Source organism: Panthera tigris, chromosome A1 (genome assembly GCF_018350195.1).
Source record: "Panthera tigris isolate Pti1 chromosome A1, P.tigris_Pti1_mat1.1, whole genome shotgun sequence".
Taxonomy (NCBI): Eukaryota; Metazoa; Chordata; class Mammalia; order Carnivora; family Felidae; genus Panthera; species Panthera tigris.
Window position 1 is genome coordinate 138,593,478 of NC_056660.1, and position 25,743 is coordinate 138,619,220.

At 39.5% G+C, this 25,743-nt stretch overlaps 1 protein-coding gene across 9 annotated transcripts in view; it reads right to left on the bottom strand.

Annotated features, from left to right (window-relative positions):
- FAM169A (family with sequence similarity 169 member A) overlaps positions 1–25,743 on the bottom strand; it is a 94,825-nt gene that overhangs the window by 50,530 nt on the left and 18,552 nt on the right. Inside the window, exons 1-6 of one of the 9 annotated variants that reach the window (XM_042988382.1) lie at positions 21,149–21,231; positions 14,181–14,327; positions 9,939–10,021; positions 2,076–2,210; positions 920–1,019; positions 683–768 (exon numbers count right to left, since the gene is read on the bottom strand). In XM_042988382.1, coding sequence (XP_042844316.1) covers positions 683–768; positions 920–1,019; positions 2,076–2,207 — 318 coding nt within the window. In that variant the 5' untranslated portion in view covers positions 2,208–2,210; positions 9,939–10,021; positions 14,181–14,327; positions 21,149–21,231. Of the gene's footprint in view, positions 1–682; positions 769–919; positions 1,020–2,075; positions 2,211–2,765; positions 2,779–9,938; positions 10,022–14,180; positions 14,328–21,148; positions 21,270–21,467; positions 21,698–21,879; positions 22,080–23,765; positions 23,789–25,743 lie in introns of those variants that run through there. The other 8 variants (XM_042988389.1, XM_042988374.1, XM_042988418.1 and 5 more) reach the window with 8 other exon arrangements.

A 25,743-nucleotide genomic window follows, 5' to 3' on the forward strand; every position in this document is an offset into this window, starting at 1 on the left:
TCGTTTTCATATGCGCTGTTTTAGCTTATTCTTCACGATGTACATGTGCAGTTATTTTTTTGAACCTATGGGTAACTACTTTTCATCACGTTAGATCCTCTTTGTTTCTTAATTCTGCCTTTCACAGCCTGGTTCTCCCATTCAGCACTGCGGCATGCAGAATTCAGGTCATCTATGTCTTCCTCGAAGGAAATGAGAAGATGGTGACGAGGACAGAAAAAAAGGGACAAAGCCTGGAAGAATGCTAGTGAGGATCTCCCTTCTATTCCACTGTGTAGAGCACTTGAATAGACCACCTGAAATGGGCCTGATAGGCAAGGTTCCTGGTCAGTCTCTCCTAGAGACAGAGAACCTAAGCAAACACACGGAGGGAACTAGGTTTTTCTCTACCCTATACGGAAATCAGAAGCTGAAGCCAATACAGGTAACTACCATTCAAGTAACCCATAGAGACTCACTCTTCATCACTCAATTCTCAGATACATTCAGGGCCACATAAAACTGAGGAAGCCCAATCAGAGTACCAGCTTCATCAAAACAATGAAACTTTAATCATCTAATACAACCTGGTCATACTAAAATGGAGAAATGCTCAATAACTTTAAGAACTATCAATGTTTAATGGGAAACAAACTGTGAAATGGCCTCATAAGAAACACTTTTAAATACAGGATCTTGTTACCTGCTTAAGCCCTTCTCTAGAAGGGACAGATGTTTTCACAATATCATCAATAGCCCACCACTGATCAGCAAGGTAAAGTGCCACAGCTAAAAATAGAATAAATGATTATTAACATTTAAGTCTTATAGCATACAATATTACTATTTGATAAGGTTTATATAGATAAATATATCTACACTTTATAATACAATGTGCCCCATTTATTAAGCAAAAAAAAAAAAAAAAAAAAAAAGGTACCTGTGAGTGAGTCCTCAGGTGCAAAGAGAGCAAGAATTTTCTCAGTCTGATCTCCACCATAAAGAGGTACAAAGCCTACATTGGACAGGCTAATAGGAATCTGAAATGACAAGTGAGTAAAGATTAGTGAAAAGTCTGTTAAGAAAATATAGGACAAAAACAACATGCTTCTACCAAAATATTAAACTTTTCCTACATTAATGCTAATTATGTAATTTCATAGAAGGTATTTCTCGTGTCAAAAAATTGTATCAGACTTCCCTTTTGCAAGAATTTTATTATCTTCGGGGACAAAAAACTGAAGTTTATTTCAATAAATATTATTATTGTACTCTAGCCACAAATACAAATAAAAACAAAGGCATGATATGGTACATATAAACTCATTAAAAAAGACACTAGTTTATTATCTGTTACACAATTTCACGGGAAAAAAACTCCATTTTATATAGCAAAAGACAACAGACAGGTAAATCGGTTTTTCCAGTGAGATACATGAAACTCTAAGGTTTGCCTACCTTCATTAATCTGACCATAATTCCCCACTTACAGATGATACTACAATTCAGATAATTATAAAATACCGGTGCTTTACAAGAAGAGACTTTAAAGAATCCCTTAAACATCACTTACTAGAAGAAATCTACAAGGCCTATAAAGGTTAGAGAATTTGCCTACCATCTAGTTCACAGGGAAATTCTAACAATTCCAAGTCTAATTATCTTTCTTTCACAATATATCATGCTTACTAATTAGAAAGCTTGATTCTAGTACTTCAGGAAAAGGAAGATCTGTGGTACAAAAATGTGCAATTTAGTGTTCTGATTTTTCTTTCTTAAAAACCTTCTAAAATCACAAATTCTCAATCTAAATTTAGTCAGCCCAAATCCCATAACCAGTCTCAGCAAACTGTTACACAACTTACATATAATTTTAAAGGCATAATATAAATATTAAGCAATAACCTGTAGAGTGTGTTTTTTTAAAACTTGATCATACTGCTATACTAACAAATCAATATTTATTCACTTTACTGAATAGTCTTTTGATAAAAATTTCAAAAGTGAGTAGTTAACATTTTAAAAAGTAAGCAGATACGATTTCACATATAAACTCAACTGAAAAGAGTGATTACAATCACCTTAGCACACCTTACCGTGATATTGAGAAGAGAAAAACGTTCAGGGTTTTCAGGGTCGCCACACCTTAGATCTGACATGTAATCTTCAGCAGAATTTTCCAATTCTTCATGACTGCAAGTATCCAGCATATCCACAGGGAATGCCATCCTCTTCAACAAACAACATGGAACAAATGTTTCAGAATATGAAATGTTACCTTTCTTTACTCATAGAAAAAAAAAATTTTATTGTAACACCACACTTCAAGGAAACTTCATTTTCACTATGCCAAGACAGACAACAATTTGAGCCCACTGATTGAAAATGTTTATCAAACAATAAAACTTTTAAACGTTCATTTGTAGTAAAGCAAGCAATGAAATATAAATTAATCGGGGCACCTGGGTGGCTCAGTCGGTTGAGCGTCTGACTTAGGCTCAGGTCATGAACTTGCGGTTCACGAGTTCAAGCCCCATGTCTGGCTCTGTGCTGACAGCTCAGAGCCTGGAGCCTGTTTCAGATTCTGTGTCTCCCTCTCTCCCTGCCCCACCCCCACTCACACTCTGTCCCTCAAAAATAAATAAACATTAAAAAAAATTTAATATGGGGCACTTGGGTGGCTCAGTCAGTTGAGCATCCGACTTCGGCTCAGGTCATGATCTCACAGTCTGTGAGTTCGAGCCCGCATCAGGCTCTGTGCTGACAGCTCAGAGCCTGGAGCCTACTTTGGTTTCCGTGTCTCCCTCTCTCTCTCTCTGCCCCTTCCCCATTCATGTTGTCTCTCTCTCTCTCTGTCAAAAATAAAGAGTAAAAAAATTTTTTTAATTTAATACAAATAGAAATTAATGAATTCCTTAAAATGATAAAAATATATTTATACACGCATAGGATATACATATTTACATATAAATACACACGCATATATCATCCTATACCTGCCAACATTTAAGCCACTGTAAAAGGACAAACACATAGGAACTTTTGGGAATAACAAAACTGTTCTACAACTGGATTATAGTAATGGTACAACCCTACAAATTTATTTTAAAAATCACTGAATTGTACAGTTGCAATAGGTAAACGTTACAGCATGTAAATTACATCTCTCATATATATAGATATTAAAAAAAAAAAACAACACCTTAGTGGGGAAACACTAAAGCCAAGAAAAATAAGGACACTACTACTATATAAAATTATATAGGTATCTGTCAATGCAATTAGATGAGAGAAAGCAATTAAGGCATAACAATTCGGGATAGGTGTGAGGGTTGCAGCAGAAGACTATCTCCAGCTCAATTTGCAAATAATTTATTTAATTGAAAAATCCCAAAGAATTAATGGAAAAATTATTCCAAATAATACGAAATTATAGTCAAATAGCAAGATATAAAATTAAACATATAAATCAAGCCTTCATATTTACAATAACCACTGGTAAAAAAAAAAAATAATAATGAATGGAAAAAAATGAGTAAAAATAGAAAATAAGACCCCATTTAAACACCAAAAATTAAAACAGGCTTAAATTTAACAATAAACAATAGGAAACCTAGTTAAGTCTAAAACATTACTATAAGAAACAAAGTGAACAAACAGGAAACACAAACCATATTCTTAGAAAGGATGCTTCACCACCAAAAAGGTATTAGTCCTCCCTTAAGATAATCTATTAATTTAATGGAATCCTAATGAAAATACCTTCAGGGTTTTATTGTTTCCTGAGGGAAAACAAATTATAAAGTTAATTAGAAGGAATAAATAAGCAAGAGTAGCTAGAAAAATCCTGAAAAGGCAGAGCAATGATTGGAGAAAAGTATGAACCCTGTCAGATACTAAAACACATAATTATCAACAATAACCAAACTATGGAGAGAGCCCAAATGTCCACTGACTGATAAAGAAGATGTGGGGTGGGTGGGCAGGTGGCACGCCCGCATAGAATGGCATATTACTCAGCCATCAAAAAGAATGAAATCTTGCCATTTGCAATGACATAGATAGAGCTAGAACATACTATGTCAACCAAAATCAGACAGAGAAAGACAAACACCATATGATTTCACTCCTACATGGAATTTAAGCAACAAAACAGATGAACATATGGGAAGGGAGGTAAAAAAAAAAAAAAAAAAAAAAAAAGGGAAACAAACCACAAGAGATTCTTTAACAATAGAGAACAAACTGAAGGTGGATGGAGGGAGGTGGGTGGGAGATGGACTAGATGGATAATGGGTACGAAGGAGGGCACTTGTGATGAGCAGTAGGTGTTGTGTGTAAGTGAGGAACCACTGAATTCTACTCCTGAAACCGATATTGCACTGTATGTTAACTAACCAAAATTTAAATACAAATTTAAAAAAACAAAAAAGTTATCATAAAACTTTTTAGGGGCACCTGGCTGGTTCAGTCAGTAGAGCACACAACTCTTGATCTTGAAGTTGTAAGTTCACGCCCCACACTGAGCAGAGTCTACTTCTAAAAACTAAAATAAAATAAATAACAAAAAGGGGTGTCACCTAGCTGGCGCAGTAGATGGAGCCTGTGACTCTTGATCTCAAGGTTGTAAGTTTGAGCTGCAACTTGGCTGTAGAGATTACTTAAAAATAAAATCTAGGGGCAACTGGGGGGCTCAGTCAATTAGGCATCTTTTTTTTAACGTTTATGTATTTGGGGGGTGGTGCAGAGAGAGGGACAGAAGATCCAAAGTGGGCTCTGCACTCACAGCAGAGAGCCTGACATAGGGCTCGAATTCACAAACCATGAATTCATGACCTGAGCTGAAGTCGGATGCTTAACTGAGCAACTCAAGTGCCCCAGCCATCTGACTCTTGATTTCGGCACAGGTAAAGATCAGGCCTGCTTAGGATTCTCTATCTCCTTCTCTGACTCTCCCCTGCTCATGCTCTGTTTCTCTTTCTCTCACAATAAGTAACCAAACATGAAAAAAATAAAATCTAAAAAAAAACAACAGAAAAAAAGCACCGTACTATCAAAACATTAAACAATGTGATGACAAGCATATGAATAGACAAACCAATGTAATAAGATATGGAAATATATCCTAATACCTATGGAAACTGAGTATATGATTAAGGGGAGCTATTTCAATCAGAAGGGGGCAAAGTTTTTAATAAGGTAGTATTATTTCATTGGTCTTAGAGTACGTTTAAAATAGACAATTTTGCCCATCTTAGAACTTCTTATATCTGAAATCATACAGCAGGCTCTTTGTTGCATTAACTCTCTTCACTCAACATTACTTCTGTATGAAACATCAATATTGTTGGTTAGACCAGTTAATTTGTCCCTTTTATTACTATGTAGTGTTCCATCATACCAAATACAGTTTGTTTACCTATTCTACTACTGATGGACAGTTGAGCTCCTATGAATATTTGGGTATGATTATTTTGGTAGGGATACATGCACTCATTAGTGTTAGGTCTGTATACCTACAGCGACCAATCTTACTAAAATTAAGATGAGCAGACATATGCATTCTCACATGATATGACAAGAACACTGGACCCAAATCTAACCAAGCCATTAGACAAGCATGAAATGAAACCATAAGTATGCAGCCATCCATATTTAGAACTCAGCTTCTTTAACAGAGAATGGAGTTCAAAAAAAAAAGAGTGGAAATTGATGTAAATTAAAAGAAATTTAAGAGCAGCACCTGGGTGGCTCACTTGGTTAAGTGTCCGACTCTTGATTTGGGCTCAGGTCATGATCTGCCCCTCATCAGGCGCCACAATGAGCGTGGAGCCTGCTTAAGTTTCTCTCTCTCCCTTTCCCTCTGCCTTTTTCCCCCACTCATAAAAAAAATAAATACAACTCCATTATAAATAAATAAATAAATAAATAAGAGAGAGAGAGAGAGAGAGAGAGAGAGAGAGAGATAAATGAAATAAAAAGAAAACTTAAGAGACCTGTCAGATGCATTGTGGAGAGGATGCTTATTTGTGTACTCTTTAAAATCTCCATGATAAAAAGTTAAATAAAAACAATCTACGTCAAATACTGAGCTACCAGTTCTTCTGTTTTTGTTTTTTTTTTTTTTAATGTTTTCCTTTTTGAGAGAAAGACAGAGTGTAAGTGGGGAGGATCAGAGAGTGAGGGAGACACAGAACCTGTAACAGGTTCCAGGCTCTGAGCTATCAGCACAGAGCCTGACGCAGGGCTCGAAGCCCCGAGTGGTGAAGTCGACGCTTAACTGACTGAGCCACCTAGGCACCCCTGGAGCTACCAGTTTTTAAAGGAAGTATAAAGTTAGTACAGATAATTTCGTTTTAAAATTTTCCTATTTTATATTTACCCAAAATAAAAACTGAAGAGCAGAACTGCTCTATTTGTCAATAAATTCTTCAGTTTTGATAAAGGAAAATTTAAAAGGGGAAAGGCAGAAGAAAATCAACTGAGAAAATAGAAGTTACTTTTCCCTGAAGTGACCTTCAGATACGTTTTATCACAACAAAAATATTAGTAACCAAGAACTGAATATCTAATGGAAATATGAGATAAACACATGAAAGACAGGACACATACAGTAACAATTATATACAATTAAATATATTTTTCTGAAGTTTGAAGATATGAGGATAATGAGAACTTACTTTTTTTTTTTACCATAATCTGAAATCTTGATCCTAAGAACTTTAAAACTTGGTGCACATATGACTGGGAACCTAATTTTATTCAAATAATTTATTATTTTATTCAAATAATGCTGTATATTTATATATTTAATCAAACTGATTTTTAAAATCAAAACCTAGAAATAGAACACACCAATTCAGCCCATCTGTCAGTAAATGTAAAAGTCTAAATAAAGGGAGAAAGCAAGATACATTTGTCAAACTATTGACGAAAGCAATGCCACAAGATTTCCAGCCAATTTATAAAAAGGAAAAATAAACCTAAAGATTTTAAGAGAGCCCAACCAGGAGCCTATATATAACTAAGATGGTGGAGTCTGAAAAGGATCATAAAATAAAACAGCAATACTTAAGCAAGCTTATTTGTTAGTTTGAGACTATCTTTTTATCTCTGTCAAAGTCAGTACGTAAAAACAAACTAAGGAAATACATCATTACATTCTATAGTCCGATCTAACTATTCTAATGAAGATTAAAATTTTAGGTCAAGCTAAAAACACAAAACAAATGGTCAATAGTAGATGAAAGACACATAATTAGGACACTAGTTAAGAGAATGTATAACTGTTTTTACTTGTAGACAAGATTCCAGCTTTATATCCATGTAAAGCATTAAGAGATTTTTGTTTATTTATTTATTTTTGAGAGAGAGAGAGCGAGGGAGAGAGAAAGAGAGAGCGAGCGAGCAGGGCAGGGGCAGAGAGAAAGAGGGGCAGAAGATCCGAAGGTGGCTCCGAACCTACAGCAGAGCCCAAAGTGGGGCTCAAACTCACAAACTGTGAGATCATGACCTGAGCTGAAGGCACTTAGCCAACTGAACTACCAGGCACCCTAAGAGACCTTTAATGGTCCATACCACTGACTAGACAATGCTCAAGAAAGATTACTAGTATACCATTTCCCTTAAACCAAAAGACTCTGTTGAAAATTAGCTACCAGAACAAGCTATGTATGAATGAAACACATTTAAAAATTTCATTTGCTGGGGGCACCTGGCTGGCTCAGTAGGTGGAGCCTGTGACTCTGGATCTCAGGGTTTTGAGTTTGAGCCCCTTGTTGGGTGTAGGGGTTACTTAAAAATAAAATCTTAAAAAAAATTTTTTTTTAAGAATAAGAATAAAAATTTAACTTGCTAACAGTAATTAGAATCTAAAGAATCAAACAGGGGCATCTGGGTGGCTCAGGTGATTGAGCATCCAACTGTGGCTCAGGTCATGATCTCATGACTCGTGGGTTTAAGCCCCACATCGGGCTCACTGCTGACAGCTCGGAGCCTGGAGCCTGCTTCGGATTCTGTGTCTCCCTCTCTCTCTGGCCCTCCCCTGCACACGCTCTGTCTCTATCTCTGTCTCTCTCTCTCAAAAATAAACATTAAAAAAATTTTTTTTAATAAAGAGTGAAACAGAAGTTAATGTTTGAAGCCTGCTACCAAAAACTTAATTTACAAGTTTAGATTTAGATTTAAAGTCGAGGCAAAGAATACAAAATGGACACAGAATGAAAAGTAGTCTTGACGGGACAGCAAGTTTATAGGTGATTTTCATCTGTTACTATGCTATGGTTTTTAAAAGATTTTAAATGCTAATGTCGTGTTTTAAATGCAGTTTTTTGGTTTCATTATTAAAAAGACAACAATTCTATCAAATAGGCAAAGGAGGTGATCTGAATAAAGAACCCAAGATTATAGCCCGGAATAAGACAATTTGAGGGCAATAACCAGTCTTAGAGAGGGCTTAGTTTCTCATCTAATACGGTTCAGGTAAAAGTCATGTGTCTGCCCACCCACTAGTCCACAGCTCACTGAGACTGAAACATGTGCCACTCTCTGTAAGCCATTGAACTTTCCTCTCGTGTTGCCCAACCTTCAATAATTTGCATACCACCACGAACATTTCCCCCAATGTGTTAAGTGCCTACATCACTATTCAATACATTTCTCAAGTGACTTCTTTTTTTCTTCAGTTTTCTTTTTTATTAGGTAAGCTCTACACCCAATGCGGGGGCTTGGACTCTTGACCCTGAGAGCAAAAGTCACATGCTCTACCAACTGAGCCAGTTAGGCACCCCCCAATTTGCTTCTTTAAAAATACACACACCTCTCATCCTATTTCCTCCCCTCTGCTTTTTTTTAATTTAGTATAACATGCATATAAAACGCAGCATTTTAACCATTTCTAGATTTACAATTCTGCAGCAGTAAGCACTGCAGTAAGCATACACTGTTGTATAAACATCACCACTGTTCATCTCCACAACTTTTTCATTATCCCAAAGAGAAACTATGTACCCATTAAACAATAATTTCCCATTTCTTCTTTCCCCAGCTGCTAATAACCACCATTCTGTTACCTGTCTCTATGAATTTGCCTATTCTAGGCAATGCAATAACTGTCTCTTAGCATTTGGCTTATTTCACTTAGCACAATGGTTTTAAGGCTGCATGTTGCAGCATACATCAGAATCTCAAGCCACTTTTTTAAGAAATATTTTATTCACCCGTAACTATAAAACCACCAATGTGATACATCGGATTACACGTTTTCCTATTCAGCATTAAAATTTTTAACTACCATCATTTAAACACTCATCTTAAAACCACTTAAGAGCATCTCCTAAATCACCAGTAATACATCAGTGCATTTTAGAAAACACTGCACTATAGGTATATGACTAAAGACAAGAACAACGTGACTAAATTAATTAAAGTGTAAAAACAAATTTATTACCCTTCATTCTTAAACCTTTGTAGACTACAGTCTTTAAACAGAAAAACATTGCTTCTGGGCTTATTATTATTATTAGCCAAAGATTATTCATACACACACACACACACACACACACACACACACAAACACAAAATGGAACAATCATGTGTTCCTGTAGTCCTACAAGTTAAATACTCTGAAATTTGCATAAAGAGCATTACTGGGGAGAGAAATTTTACTTACAAGTTGTGATTTCTGAATAGAGTTTAAAAACAACCATAGTTTCATAGTTTTTAATATGAAAAGAATTAGAAAGTATTTCTCTAATTCCAATGTGCATATACATACATACACACACACATACACCTCTTCTAAAATGTTTTTGTGTTGCAAATCTCTCCTTAGATCCATTACTTTTATTACTGCTTGCTTCAGTGTTCAGTTTTATTGGCTAAATAATCACCTGATAGTATTTAAATGAAGACAGAAACTATTATACATCAGTTGGTTAATAGCAACAGGTAATACTTACTGAGAAGGGACCATATACAAGACTTTAAAGAGAAAGCCACAGCCACATTGGATATATAGTGAGATATTTCTATCAGCTTCAATCTATACATGAAGAAACAGAACATCATACCACTAGTAGGGCTAGAAGAATAGGTACAATGAGACATGCCTCCCAATACAATTATTTTTACTCAATATGCAAAATCATATTTGTCATGGTTATAAGAAAGCTCCTTTTGAAAAATACTGCAACAATTATCTTGTTATTAAGTATTCTATTCACCTATTACACCAGAAAGAGCAATTGGAATTGGAATTCTATGACCCTGGTTCCTGGGTCAGCTCTGCCACTAGCTAAGTCAGTGACCCTGGGCAAGTTACTTACCCTCTTCAAGCTTCTGTATTCTCATTAGTAATGTGATGCAACTGGACAGGATAATCCTAAGGACCTTTTCACCTCTAAATGTTTGTAATTATTTAGAAAAAATACTGGTTAAGACTTTAAATTACTAGCCTTATGGCGGTTCTGCTACAGTTTAGAGGCAAGAAAAAAGTGGTAAAGCTCTAGACAGAAATATAGGTTGCTATGATAAATCACTCACTTCTCCCTCTTTTTTGTTGTTAAGCTTCTGTTCTATGTTACATAACTGTAAAGCTGTCAGATCAAATTTTGTCAAGCACTTTATGCTCTGCCCATGAGATAAACCAAAAGGGCTAAATAGGTTCTACATGAATGAGAAAGCTTAGTGTTGCCTTAAGCAAACTAACTCATCAAAAAATTTACGCAGAATGGATAATGAAGTGTAAAAAGTGTCCAAATTAATTTATAAATTAAGCAAATGTTATGCTCATTAATCCTGGCTAACTTGTATAAAAACACAATACTAATACCTCTTACGTAAGAATTCTAAGATGCCCATCAGCTACTTCACATCCATCTTTTAATAATTCTACCCCTTTTCCCTAAATTATTACATAACTATTTAAACGAATGAATGTTCTAAGGAAGAAAATATGAAAAAGAAAAAACAAATTGCTACAATTGTGATGGTTTTCCCTATTTAAGGTTAATCACCAGATGTCAAATATACACTTTAAAAGGGGGAATGTATTTTCTAAATTCAGTTCCTAAATTCTTTCAAAATTCTTATAATTATTTTTACTTGGGGGCTTTAGGGCGAACGGAATATCAAAAAAATATGGACATTTTAGAGCTGAAAGAGTTCTTAGAAAAAAAAATAATTATCGCAACCAATCCAAGTCATGATCCTGTTTCCCCAACATTGAAAATAGGTTAGGTATCCAAGCAACATAATCTGTAATGCTCTCAACGTTTTACACAAAAAGCCTGTTCCTGAACCTTATTATGATTCTTCTCTTGATTCTTCCCTTTTTTCTAACATCCTTTTCTTCCCTAACTCACCTAGCTGCTGTACATTAGCTCAACAATCTCTCTCTTTTTATTCTTCTCTCCATCCTGCCCTACACAAGGCTCTAAATCCTAAATCCTTCTCCAGTGTTAGAGCTAAGGTTCTGAACATGACAAAAAATGAAACCAGTGAGCAAAGTGCTCCAGCTATCAAATCTCAGATAGGCTCAACACGGTGCACAAATCCATTTCTGTCCTCTGAGAAAGGAAAAAGATTTGATTACCTATGGGTGAGGACTGTCCGCAAGTTTATGGTTAACGGGGCACAAAGTTAAAAAGCATTCATACCTGTTGCTTGTTTTTATTTTAAGTAGGAAGCAAAATCATCTTCTGAAGTAATCATCACTGAGCCAACAATGGACTGTGTGCCTATTCTATTCAAAACACTTCCCATGTATTCCCAGAAATAGTTGTTATCACAAACCGATGAAGTGAGGAATTTAATTACCTTCACTTGCCAGATGAGGAAACTAAGCTGAGTAGCCTGTTCAAAGGCACACCCTAGTTAAGTGGCAGAACTAGTATTTTAATCCAGGCAGTCTAGCTCTGAGGCCTGTTCTTTTTATCACAACGCTGTGTCTAAAAGTAGAGCCTTTTAGGAGTCCTACCGTAGTTAAAGACTGATTGCATATATCAGGAGAAATATTACTAGTTTTCTTTTTAAGAATTAGTTCTCTCTTCATATCTAGGAAGATTGTCCTAGATCTAAGAAATCATTTAAACATGAAAACGTAATCTCTCTTGGATGCATCTAAGTGACAAGATCTGGTTTACGTGCCTGCATCCAAACTACAAGGGAGAGAGAACGTGACTGGAGGCGGGGGGTGGGGGGGGGGGGCCATATTCTATCCTGGGGAGGCAAAACAGGACTCTTGGGCTGAAATAAGATTCATAAGCAAAGATAAGTCAGAACACAAAATACTAAATTTTACCACACCCAAGAATGGATACTCAATTCTTAACTATCAATACATTTTGAGCAAGATATAGAGAGAGCTGGGGCACCTGGGAGTCTCAGTCGGTTTAGCATCCCACTCTGGGTTTTGGCTCAGGTCTGATCTCACGTTAGTAGTTCGAGCCCATCGGGCTCTGTGCTGACAGTGCAGAAGCCTGCTTGACATTCTCTCTCCCTCTCTCTCTCTCTCTCTCTCTCTCTCCCCCCCTCCCCTGCTTGCTAGCTCCCTCTCTCTCTTAAAATAAATACTTAAAAAAAGTAAAACTACTTATAAAGTAAAACTACTTATACTGCTCAGATACATATGCAAAGAAACAGAAATCACCTGTAACTGAAGCTTCCACTTGAATGACTACATGTTGTACCGCAAAAAAGAATAGATTTGCCTCTAGAAGATGCCAGCAGCTACTCCAGTACCTCATTACCTGGATTCTGTTTCTATCTCACAGAAGCAGTTTACAAAACTCTGGGAAGGGCGCCTGGGTGGCTCAGTCGGATGAGCGTCCGACTTCAGCTCAGGTCATGATCTTACAGCTAGTGAGTGCGAGCCCCATGTGAGGCGCTGTGCTGACAGCTCAGAACCTGGAGCCTGCTTCAGATTCTATGTCTCCCTCTCAAAAATAAATAAGTAAATATATAAATAAACAAGTAAAAATCTCAGGGGGAAAAAGCACAATGAGAAGGATTTAAATAAATGCACCATAAAATTTTGCTTTCATTTCAACGTGAGAGAAACTAAAATCCTTTGACCCAGCTTCTTTACCACGTAACAGATCTAATTTTATAACGTTTCATTCAAGTTAACAGGAGTTTGGCACAGCAAAACTCAAGGACACGAGCACTTGTTAAAAACAGGAGTCTCAACAAAATGCACAATGTTGTAGGTATCTTTGACATAAAGTATCACAGAGGCTTATCTCATTTAAAACCATAAAGAAGACTGATGTTTTCACTTCAAAGAAAATACACCTAGCCCAAAGAGAAAGCAACAGCCAAACCAAACCTGGTGTTTAATACTGGCAAACAATTTATGAAATATGCTGCCAAGTCACAATCACCACCCCAGCCCCTCATACTTTCACTACACAACTAAGAAATGTAACCAACGGTTGCCACTATGGGCAGAGGAGCATACCAACTTGGAAAAACAGCAGATTCGGGACCACAGGCTACCCACACCTCTTTCCCTCCAGGCCTCTCCAACTCGGCACTTCCATCCGTGGCTCCATGCACCTGTTCTCCCACGCCTCCTGCAACCTCAGGTGGGTTTGCTTACCCAGATGAAGTAAATTGTTTTCTTGCCTCTCGTGGGCAGCACACCCAGGAGAAAAAGAGGTAAGTGATAGTAGGAGCCTTCCTGTCTGACTTCGATCCATGTTTACTAAATAAATGAATAAATGAAGGACTGAACAAAAGTTTGTGGAAACAAATCACACAGTGGTGCCAGGAGGAAGAAACGCTACGGCTGAGACATGTACGGCTCTGAGGCTAGGTGAAAAGCTATCCATGGACCTTCAACAGTGATAGAGGGGAAAACCCTCTAAAAAGACGGAGCATACTACGTGGAAGCCAGAAAGCATGTTGAAAATGGCGCGTTGGATTTACCAAGAGAATTGAGGTATATTAGAAGTAGTGGTAGAAACACAAGGAAAATAAACTCCGTACAGAACATAAAAGGCTAAGAATACCAGACTAAAGAGTCTGAACTGTATTTGGGATGCAGGAGGCAATTTAAGGCTCTTGAGCAGGAAAAAGACATTTAAGTCAGACAGTTGTTCCCACAGCTTTAGGTAGGATAGATTAATAAATAGAACTAAAGGAGACAAGTAGAGAAACTCCGGTAAGTACCTCACGCGTACTTCTTTTAGTATACTTACCACAGGTTAATGTGATTTTTCTTCATCTGTGCTACCAACCTCAGAACCCCAGGGAAGCAAAATCCACTTTTTCGACACGTGAAAAGTGGGATGGGTAAAATTATCTACTGCCTCTTCTGACCAATAACTTGTGTCTATACCTGATTACTTGGAGAAAAAAGACAGGAAAAAATGTCTTAATTTACAAAAGGGTAGTATCATCAAAAATTCATTTATAATTATTTTTTAAAACTGAAATGTGCTTCCCGATGATGACAGAACTACCATTTATTGTTTGTTTGCCTTTCACTAGGCGTGAGCTTAACACTTTACACATCTTATCTCACTCATTCCTCCAAAAGACCCTCTAAGGCAGATATTCTTAAGTCTCCCAATTAGGAGCCTCAGGTGTGGGGAAGTTAAGTAAGTTGCCCAAAATCATACAGCTACTAAGTGGCAGTCAGGCTCTAAACCTAGGCAATCGGTCTCCAAGGGATTTAACCTGGGGGCCAGGTTCCCAGGTCGAGACAGAAGGCCAGTATGATCCAGGATGTATCTGATCGCACAAATATCACAGAGTACATCAAACATATTGTTTAGTCACTCTGTAGGAGGAAGATTTTTTAAATCTTGCAATATTCTCTCTTCAGATGTTATATGCACTGTCTCCAGCATTTTTAAATGGTTACTACACAATACGAAGCCAACCGTTGTTTTTTTTTGTTTGTTTAATAAACACATATAAATAGAGTCTCTGCTTTATTCATAATCAGGAAAACGCAAATTGGGACCACAATTAAATACCATTTTGTACCATTTTAGATTCTCTGTCTCCCTTTCTCTCTGCCCCTTCCCTGCTCATGCTCTCTCTCTCTCTTTGAACAGTAAGCACTAAAAAAGTGGTACCATTTTGTACCCACTAAATGAGCAAAAATTAAGAAATCTATTCATATTTTTTTAAGATATCTATTCAGATTAAGTGTTGGGACAGGTAGTGAATCAACAGGACCACTTAAGATACACTGGTAAGAGTGTAAACGGGTTCAAATACTTGAGAAATAATATGGTATCATGTATTATGTTGCACAAGTATACAACCAGCCTAGAGACAGCAAAGTGTTCCAGGAAGCATGCATGAAAATGTTCTGAGCAACTCTCTTTGCAACAGTATAAGAGAATAATCTGAGAAAAATCTTGAGAATAATCTGTTAGGACAGTGGATAAGTCATGTAGTCAGTGCAGCCACATCTCACAATGGGCACAGTTAATGGTGAGTAAAAAAAATTCAGGCCTCAGAGAATATAAATCCTATGAAATATCTTTTAGAAATTCAAAAATAAGAAAGCCAACTGTTTGAAAAGTTAAAAACTAAATGGGAAACACAAAAACTGACAAAGTAAAATGCCTACTAAATATTTATTTAATTACTATACAATAGAGCTAAAGAAAAAATGAAATTCACTAAGTGGCATTATAGTTCTTAAATTATTCGTTGCTGAAGGCCAGAGACAAGTAAGACCTTGAAATTTACATGACAGTAGACTCAAAATGAACCATGAGCAAATTTTTCTTAAGTTAAAGCCAAAAAACCTTAGAATGGTGCTTCTTTATTAAGGTTATGACGATCCAGATCCACAGACGGAAAAGTATCCCTGCACTTTTCATGGGTCAGACAGCATCCACTGTTTTTGATTCCACTCGGATGATCACATTTTAAGAAAAATCACACTGAAGCACTGGAATGCCTACAATGGAAAACCACCAGGATGGCAAAGGATATAGACACCATGGTACAATGGATGAGGAACAGGAATGAGGAGAAATTAGTGAAGGGAAGTCTTGGGGAAGGGAGGCCAAGAATGCTGCCCTTCAAATATCTGAAGAGTCAATACCCAGATGAAAAGAGAAGAGTTATTTGCCTGTATCTAAAGGGTAAAAAGAATGGGCCATGCTAACAATAAACACTAGCCACAAATGAATTATACCACATGAAAACACAGCCAACTAGCTAATCAAAGACTACTGTTAGTTATAGCTGGCACGTTCCAACACAGGACAGGGGAAACTTTTCTCGGCCCTTCTGCAGGTACAGGTACAAGAACATCCCTGTCTCCATCCAAGCCAGTGTCAAAGTTCTGGAAAGGAGGGCCAAGAGCCCACAGACTTCAGCTGAGTGGTCATTTGTACATGAAACTGTAAAACCATATGAATCATTTCATAAAACTATGCTTTTTTTGGCCATTCTGAGAAGATACTCAGATATAAAAAGGTTGTATTCTCCAAACAAAATTTATTCAGAATCACATCAATTTCTTTTTTATGGTTTACAAAATATTATCGATAAATCTCAGTCTTAAAATTAATTTCAAGTACTTTTTTTTTTTTAATATTTTTTTAATGTTTACTTTTCAAAGAGAGAGAGAGAGAGAGCATGAGCAGGGAAGGGGCAGAGAGAAAGGGAGACAGAGAATCTAAAGCAGGATCCAGGCTCCAAGCTGTCAGCACAGAGTCCAATGCAGGGCTCGAACTCAGGAACTGCAAAATCATGACCTGAGCCAAAGTCAGACACTTTACCTACAGAGCCACCCAGGCACCCCTCAAGTAGTTTTAGATATGCATTATATTCTAAGGCCAAATGTCAAGACTTCAAACATGTGCTTGCTTTTTGGTAAATTTAGCTATATTTTCCATCATGAGCATAAATAATTAATAGAAAACAGGGCCACATTTAAAATTAGAAGACAGGTTCTGGGATGCCTGGATGGCTCAATCTGAAGAGCATTCAACTCTTCATCTCAAGATCATGAGTCTGAGCCCCAGGTTGGGTGTAGAGATAACTGAAAAAAATATATACTTGAAAAAAAAAAAGATACGTTCTTCATCTGGAATCCACAAAAACTACAAAAGGTTTAAAAGGCTTATACTTTATCCCATGCAGTACAAAATCTCCGACTAACAAGTGGTAGATCACAATTTTGAAAATGACAATTGTTGCCTTGAAACATACCTTAACAAAGTGTTGTATTGAACACAGGGTAAAAAAAGATAATAAAAGAGAGGAAGATGAGAAACACTGAAATTGGTACTAAAAATTATCCTAATTTCATTGATAATATTAATAGCTCACCTTTAGATACATTATCACATTTAATTCTACCAACAACATTTTAAGACAGGCTCTCTTATAACTACCTTTTAGAAGAGGAAACTGAGGCCCATGTATCTTAAAAGGCAGCTAGAAACAGCAAATCCAGGTTTCAAACCTACGTCTATTTGGCTTGAATTGCGGATTATTATACTGCCTCTGGATAATAACTACTGGTAAGTGAAGAATCAGAGTTAGGTCCTCAGGTATTATCAAACTTGAAAGCACTAGTATGTACTGGTATATGTGTAAAATATTTTAAACTATAAAATTAATAATACGGGGGGGTTCCTATTTTTTCAATTAAACTTTTTTTTAATTTTTTATTTTTACATTTATGTATTTTTGAGAGACAGAGTGAGACAAAGCATGAGCGGAGGAGGGGCAGAGAGAGAAGCAGACACAGAATCCGAAGGAGGCTGCAGGCTCTGAGCAAGCATTCAGCACGAGCCCGACGCGGGGCCCAAACCCATGAAACATGAGATCATGACCCAAGCTGAAGTCGGACACTTAATCGACGGAGCCACCCAGGCACCCCTATTAAACAGTTTTTTTTTAAGTTTATTTATTTGTTTATTTGAGGGTGAGAAAGAGAGTGTGAGCAGGGGAGGGGCAGAGAGAGAGAGAGGGAAAGAATCCCAGGCAGGCTCCTTGCTGTGGGCCCACACCCAACACCAGGTTCAATTCCCACCAACCATGAGATCATGACCTGAGCTGAAATCAAAAGTCGTACGTGCAACCAACTGAGCCACCCAGCCCACCCTGATATTACTCCTCTTAAGGCCTCCAATAACCTCTCAACTCCCAAATTCAGTGAGTTTCATTCTCACCTGACCTTGATTCAGAGCAAACCCAACTGACCATTCTACTGCTTATAAGTCCACTCCCCACCATCCCTGTCCCTGGACAACACTCCAGACAATTCCATTCCTTAGTATTCTTCCCTCCTCAGTTTCTTTCGGCAACTGAACCCTCTCCACTGTACAACCCATAAATGCAGGGGGTTTCCCCTCACACATACATGCAATCTGGCACTTCTTTTATTATTTTTTGGCACTTCTTTTTTAAAAATATAATTTACTGGGGACGCCTGGGTGGCTCAGTCGGTTCAGCATCCAACTTCAGCTCAGGTCACGATCTTGCGTTCGTGGGTTCAAGCCCTGCGTCGGGCTCTGTGCTGACAGCTCAGAACCTGGAGCCCGCTTTGGATTCTGTGTCTCCCTCTCTCTATGCCCCTCCCCTGCTCATGCTCTGTCTCTCTCTCTCTCGAAAATAAATAAGCATTAAAAAAAAATTTAAGATAAAAATAATAAAAAATAAAGATTAAAAATGTAATTTATTAAATTGACTTGTTCCCGATTCATAGTTGCAAAACTCTGTGTGCAGTTAGATTTTAAGGAAATCTTTAACATTTTAATACACAATACTTCACTATAAACTCCATGAAGGTGAGGTCTACTTGTTTTTGTGTCCTTTTTTTTTTTAATTTTTTTCATGTTTATTTGAGTGAGAGGCAAAGCACGAACGGGGAGGGGCAGAAAGAGAAGGAGACACAGAATATGAAGCAGGCTCCAGGCTCTGAGTTGTCAGCACAGAGCCTGACGCTGAGCTCAAACACTTAACCAACCCAGCCACCCAGGCACCCCTTGTGCCCCTTAAGGTACAACAGACACTCTGTTGAATAAATGAAAACACCCTTTGGTGTAGCCTAAAATTAACACCTCACTGGAGCAGGTAGTAGCTAAAAATGATACATATTTTTAAAAACACGTGATGAGTCACAAACTTTCTGGACAAAGAATAGGTGGGACTAAATGAGTAGTTCCCTCCTACAAAGCAGATAAGATCTCATACCAGCCCTGAAACCGAATGAGTCTAATTATTTAGGTTATCTTTAGTAAATTATCAGCTTTTTCCTGATTATTTTTAAACCATGACACCTTTTTCTTAATAAATTCAACCTCCAGTAATTTTGTTGTTGTTGTTGTTGTTGTTGTAAAGAATTGTGAAATGCCCTACTACCAGTGAAGCATGCCAAATTTAGAACTTTAATTTCAGGGTTAAATATACAACGGATCAGAAGCCTAATGATGTGTGAAGAGAAAATCATCTCAAACACAATAACCATGCAATTCCTTTTTCATTTCAGATTCACAACATCTTAGAAATGGGAAGAAACATGATGGTTTTGTTTCACTTCCTAGTCAACTTACAATCCTTTCTACAGAACCCTTGACACATTTTTGCCTGAATACTCTGCCTGAATACTCAATCCTCTTAAATTCTAATTACCTTTAAAAAGAAAATCTCTGCATTTTTAGGCATATTACTGAACATAACACATGTAAGGGTTTGAAAGGGTTAGATAAAAGCTAATGGAGAAAAATATTGAAAGGCCTTTTTCCTTTTCAATTTCTCAAATATTGGTAACATGATGCCCAAAATCTCCAACTACGTTAATTCAAACTGGAGTTAATAAGGCCAGTAGCACCAAATCAGTGAACCTCTGTAACCTGTGCATTTACAGAATTTAAAGGTGCAGGAACTGTGTCTGGCTCAGAGCTGAACGTGCTGGGAGGAACAATCTCGTTCCCCACGGACCTAAGACACATCCAATCAGGGCACCTGGAACCCCTAGAAAACAATCGGTGCTTCCTTAAGTTTCCTTAAAAAACAAGACTCATCTCTCCATGTCCGAGGTCCCTGTCACTTCCATAATTCTCCTCCTGGAACACGTCATTTAGGAGAGGCATGACATTTCTGCTAGGAAAGGCCCATGATATGGAATCACTTGTTTATAAAGAATTAATGGAAGTCTTCAACTATTCAAAAAAAGTTGAGAGTAATTTCATAAGGAGGGTGGCAATGACATTTTACTCTCAAGAGCATCTAATTATAAAACACTTTGTTTTCTCCAATTCAAGAGTTAAGTCCTTTGACATATACTATACCTTTATTAGGAAATGATACCGTTTGTAATGAGTCTAATACTGTTTTGGACGAATCTCAGGTGAGACTAATTTGAAACTTTTCAGAACCTTAAATCCACAGGTAAGGCACCTCTGGTTACTATAATCACTCGTGCAGCAGGCTAGTATCACCAGTCATAACCTATTTCTAAATTCCCTAAGCCAATCCTCATCATAAATTCAAAAAGAGGAGGCTACTATGACACCTACAAGCTTTCCTTCAAAGACTCTTCATCTTTGTACTGTAAGTCTTACCACACATAGATGTTTCCCAGGTTCCTCTCACTATTTCATTCCCTGTCCAAAGCCCCACCACCCTCAACAGGAAAACTCAGTCCGGTCCGCAGACCAGAAAAATCTTTTCTCCTGTAGGAGAAAAAGAAGCTATAGTTTGCAAAGATATCCGGTACAACTTACATGCTATCAATCTGCCAATGCAAGCATATAATAATAATACATGGTACAGATCTATTTTGGTGATTTCCCTCCGAGGCCCAAACGTGTGTATTATGCAACAGCCACCATGCCAGGTTTTAATCCCTGTCTGTGATGCACTGATAAAATACAAACGGCACAAGTATAATCCACTAGGTACTCAAGCACATTTGCCAGAAGATAAATCAAAACAAAAATTACCAAATTCTGAGGAACCTTGAAAATCACAAAGTGCCTAACAGTTCTGAATACAATTACAACTTTTCCTTCCCGTAGTCTCTGAGTAACCTGCTCGCTCAGCCCCAACCCCCTCAAAAATCCTCACACTTGAGCATTTTAATTGATGTTTCCAAAGGATCTCTCCAAGGGGGAAGGGGGCCTGCATCAGGTGGTTATTTTAGAATCTACTCTAATAATCTAAAATAACCTAAGATACCCACACCAGTTTCCAGAATCGAGTCAGAGGTTTCATCATTTCTTCCAAAGGACAATAATAGGAGTAAATGCAATCCAGATCCCCGAGGCATAAACAACCCAGGGCTCGATGCTTCACCCACCGATCTCCTGGGGCACAGGCCTCGAAAAACTGCACAATGGGCGGCTAAGAATTAGAACAAAATTGCGATGCCCTTCATTCTAGAAGAGAATCTATACAGTTATCTATTCCAGAGGTTAAATGCAAGGGAGGTGGGCAGAGCATCTCCGGAGGCCACCTGCGTGGCTGAACCCGAGCCTAAACGCCTCGGCGCGCCGCCTCACCAGGTCCGCTTTCCACCGAGCCAGGGCAACGGGCGAGCGCGGCCAGGCTCCAGGTGGGGCGCAGTGGGAGGGGAGGGGGCTCGGCACGCAGCAGCCGGGGAGCCAAAGCCGATCCCAGGCCAGCCAAGGAAGAAGGCGGCATTCCCTCACACAAAATGGTGGCTCTGACGCGGAGGCCCGCGCACCTGGGGACGCGCCACACGCCCCTCGGGGGACGCGGCCGGCCGCCGGCAGCTGGACGCGCGCCCGGGGCCCGGGAGGCCGGCCTGGGCCTGCGCCGCGGCCGAGTCCACAAGGCGGCCCGCGTCGCCGCCCGCGGGGGCGCGGGGCCGGAGCCGGCGGGGCGCGGGGTCGGGCGCGGCAGCCTCGGCCTCAGCCCGCGGCCCCCGCCCGGGACGGACAGCGCACTCACCTCGGACGCGCCTCCGGAGCCACCGGAGCCCGGGAAAGGAGGCGGAGCCGCGGGAATGAATGGAGCCGGCGGCTCGCTGGCGACCCCCGGCCGGTCCCGGGCCGCGTCGCTCGCGGCTGCCAGGGCGGGTACGGCCGCCTCCCCCTCGCCCCGGACGCCCAGCTCCTAGTCGGCGGGTCGGCCGCAGCCCACCGTGCCCTCCGCCGGCGTGACGCACTGGCGCCGCAGCGCCTCCAGCCTTTGCTGCCGCGCAGCGCCCGCGCCCACCGCGAATCCCCCCGCCCGCGCCGCGCGGCCCCTCCTCGGCGCCGGGGACGCCGCCCTGCCTCCCTCCGGACCCGGCCTTCAGACGGCCTCCGGGCAGGTGCCGGCCGGGCCAGCCGGGGGGCGCCGCGCGGCCCCCGCCTTGCCCCTGGCGCCCGCTCGGCCCGCCTGGGCCGCCGTCACAAGGCAGGGCGCGACGCCCCAGCTCAGGCTGTGGCCCGGTATTAAAGAGTGACCTTGGCTTAGATATAAAAATAGGTGCGGGTAAGCTGCGGGGACTACGACGCTGAATTTGCGTATTCCTTTAATGTCAACATTCGCAGAATCCCGTTTGCACACGCCAGCGGAGATCTCCTCCAGTCTGGCAATGGCGCGGGCCCTCCCAGAATGTATACTGGGTGAACCAAGACATCCTGGCCTCTGGACTCGGATGCAGGGAGCGCGGGCGAGGACCGTGGGCCTGCGCCCCGCCACCTCCTTCCTAAACCCACCGCTACCTAGGAGGATGCAAGGGAAAAGGAACTCTCCATGCACAGTCTGGACGAGTCCAAGAGCCATGACTTCCATCTTAAGATAATAAGGAATCACTAAATTTCCTGCGTTGACCTTTTCTCTTTCAGAATGTAGGACAAGCAAACTAGCCCAGACCCAGAAGGATGACGGCCCCATCCTCCTTTCTTCCTCTTCCCGCTCCTAACTCACTTCAGGGCCCTTTTGCTAATTACACTCCCACGAAAGAAAGATATGCTCTCAAGTATTTAAAGCATGGTAGATTTCTTAAAAGTAATGCATTGCATAGTTTAAATATGTTTAAGAAATGTATTGAGGATCAGTATTATATGTAATTTTAAGACCTCTTTTTATACACAAACTCTGGAAAATAAACATCCAAGATCTGTGGCATTGTTTTCAGCTCATCCAGTGAATTTCAAATTGTTTCTTTCACTCCTCAAAAATACTTAGCAATCACAATACCAGTCTTTCACAAATTTAATAGTGATCAACAAGGTCAATAAATACTTCAGAGAAGACTTGTTGATAGAGACATACTGGATTCAGATTTTTTTTTAATTGGATAGGCTTTTCTGCCTCGAGTTGCTCTTAAAAAATAAGGTCACATCTACTATGTTTAATTTGTAACATTTAGCAGAAATCTTAAATGTTACATGCCAAAGATTTACCATTTTTAGTGGACCTTAACAAACTAGACCTAATTGAGCAGGAATTTTGAATAGTTCGGTTTTTATGCACAGCAAATGTTAAATGAATGAAGTTATAAAACCTTTGAATTTCTATTTTTAGAGCTGTACGGAAGTAGGAGTCTCCAGGGTAATCCCAAACAATTGCCACTTTGGGAAAATATTCTTCTTTTTGCTACCAGAGGCTACAGTTGTTGAAGCTGTAAGCCCCAGTACAAAGCTAGACAGAACAACTTGTTCCGAATGTTTGAAATCATGGGCGTGATTGAGTTTTAGCTATAAGTTTTGTGGGTGAGTACTTGTGCTTGAGAGGCTTGTCTCCCAAATGTCTGGCCACTCTGGTGGGCATCAGAACCATACCCACCCAGCCCGACCCCATCCAGGCAGCTAAACCTAGCTGTCTTCCTATGGCAAGGATCCTACCTTCAGAGAACCACTGAAGAAGTTCTGTCTCCTACTTATGTGAGGAGTGTTCTGTGAGGACACTCTGACCTCATTCTCTTCTCTACTTGCAACATTATGTGGCCTTGGGTGTTTAAGAAAAAAAAATCATTTACTTACTTCTTTGGCCACGATTCATTAAATCTTGCTTGTCTGTTACCCCATAGTCTTGAGGATCCATGAGCAATTAGTGGGCAAAGAACTAAAAAGTGAGCCTTTATCAGATTAATACATGCTGTGAATGACTGCCAAAACATTTTGAAATATATTTGAGGCTTTGGTCTGAAAAGTTTTGTAAAGGGGCCCCTGGGTGGCTCAGTCAGTTGAGCGTCTGTCTGACTTGGGCTCAGGTCATGATCTCATGGTTCCTGGGTGCGAGCCCCACATTGGGCTCTGTGCTATCAGCACAGTGCCTGCTTTGGATCCTCTGTTCCCCTCTCTCTGTCCATCCCCCACTTGCGGTCTCCCCAAAGTAAGTAAATATTTAGAAATAAGAAATACATACATACATACATACCATACATACATACATACATAAATAGTTTTGTAGAGAATAAAAGGACTATTGCTTTGGTTTTTGTTGTTGCATATGCTTGCTCTGATTATTATTTTGTTAAGTTACAAGCATAAGGAAACATGCTAAGAGTTTCCATTGCATTTTTAGTACATGTTCAAAGGGGAATGGAACCTTTTTTTTTTTTTAAGTAATGTCTACACCCAATGTGGGGCTTGAACTCATGACCCAGAGATCAAGAGTCACAGACTCTTCTGACTCAGCCAGCCAGGAGACCCAAGGGTGGAACTATATTAAGAGAAGATTGCCACAACTGGATTTTGGAGGTTGCTTACAAGAGAAGAGTCCTAGCACTGGAAAAGAGGAGTTCCTAATGGCTAAAATAACGGCTAATGTTTTTGACTGCTAACAAATGCCCAGGTACTCATTCTACTAACTTCTTTGTGGAAATTAACTCATTTATTTCTCACACTCATCCTTTGAAGTACATACTAATATTGTCCCCATTTAACCTACAAAAGACTGAGGTGCACACGGAGAAGCTAAGTAATTAGCCCGTGGTCACACAGCTAATAATTCTGGCACTATGGCTCAGTAGTACACTTCCTTAACCAGTATTCCATACCACCTTTTATGTGCACAAAATCCTATGCCATATGATTGGATTTTGCTTTTGAAGCCCTAAAACATACCAAATTCTCATTGCTTTCATGTTTAAATTATTTCTTAGATCTAGTGGTATTTTCCTGGACATGAAGAGAAAATTAAACCCTTAGAAAACTTGTAAGACTTCCTCATATGTGTTAAACAAAACTGTATCCTCTGTTAGTTTTTGAAAGGCAAAAATATTTTTTAAAAACCGTTCTGGGGGCGCCTGGGTGGCTCAGTCGGTTAAGCATCCGACTTCGGCTCAGGTCATGATCTCGCGGTCCGTGGGTTCAAGCCCCGCGTCTGGCTCTGTGCTGACAGCTCAGAGCCTGGACCCTGTTTCAGATTCTGTGTCTCCCTCTTTCTCTGACCCTCCCCTGTTCATGCTCTCTCTCTCTCTCTCTGTCTCAAAAATAAAGAAATGTTAAAAAAAAAAATTTTTTTTAAACCGTTTTGCATCTTTCAAGGGTAATTGCTCTCCAAGTTGTTTTTTTTTTTTAATTTTTATTTTTTTACATTTTTATTTTATTTTTGACAGAGTAAGACAAAGCATGAACAGGGGAGGGGCAGAGAGAGAAGGAGACACAGAATCTGAAGTAGGCTCCAGGCTCTGAGCAAGCGGTCAGCACAGAGCCTGATGCAGGGCTTGAACCCACGAACTGTGAGATCATGACCTGAGCTGAAGTCAGACGCCCAACCGACTGAGCCACCCAGGTGCCCCCCAAGTTTTTATTTTTTTTAGGTTCCAGAGACTAATTATAAGTTTTATTTATATTTATATTTACTTAGTCTATGGAA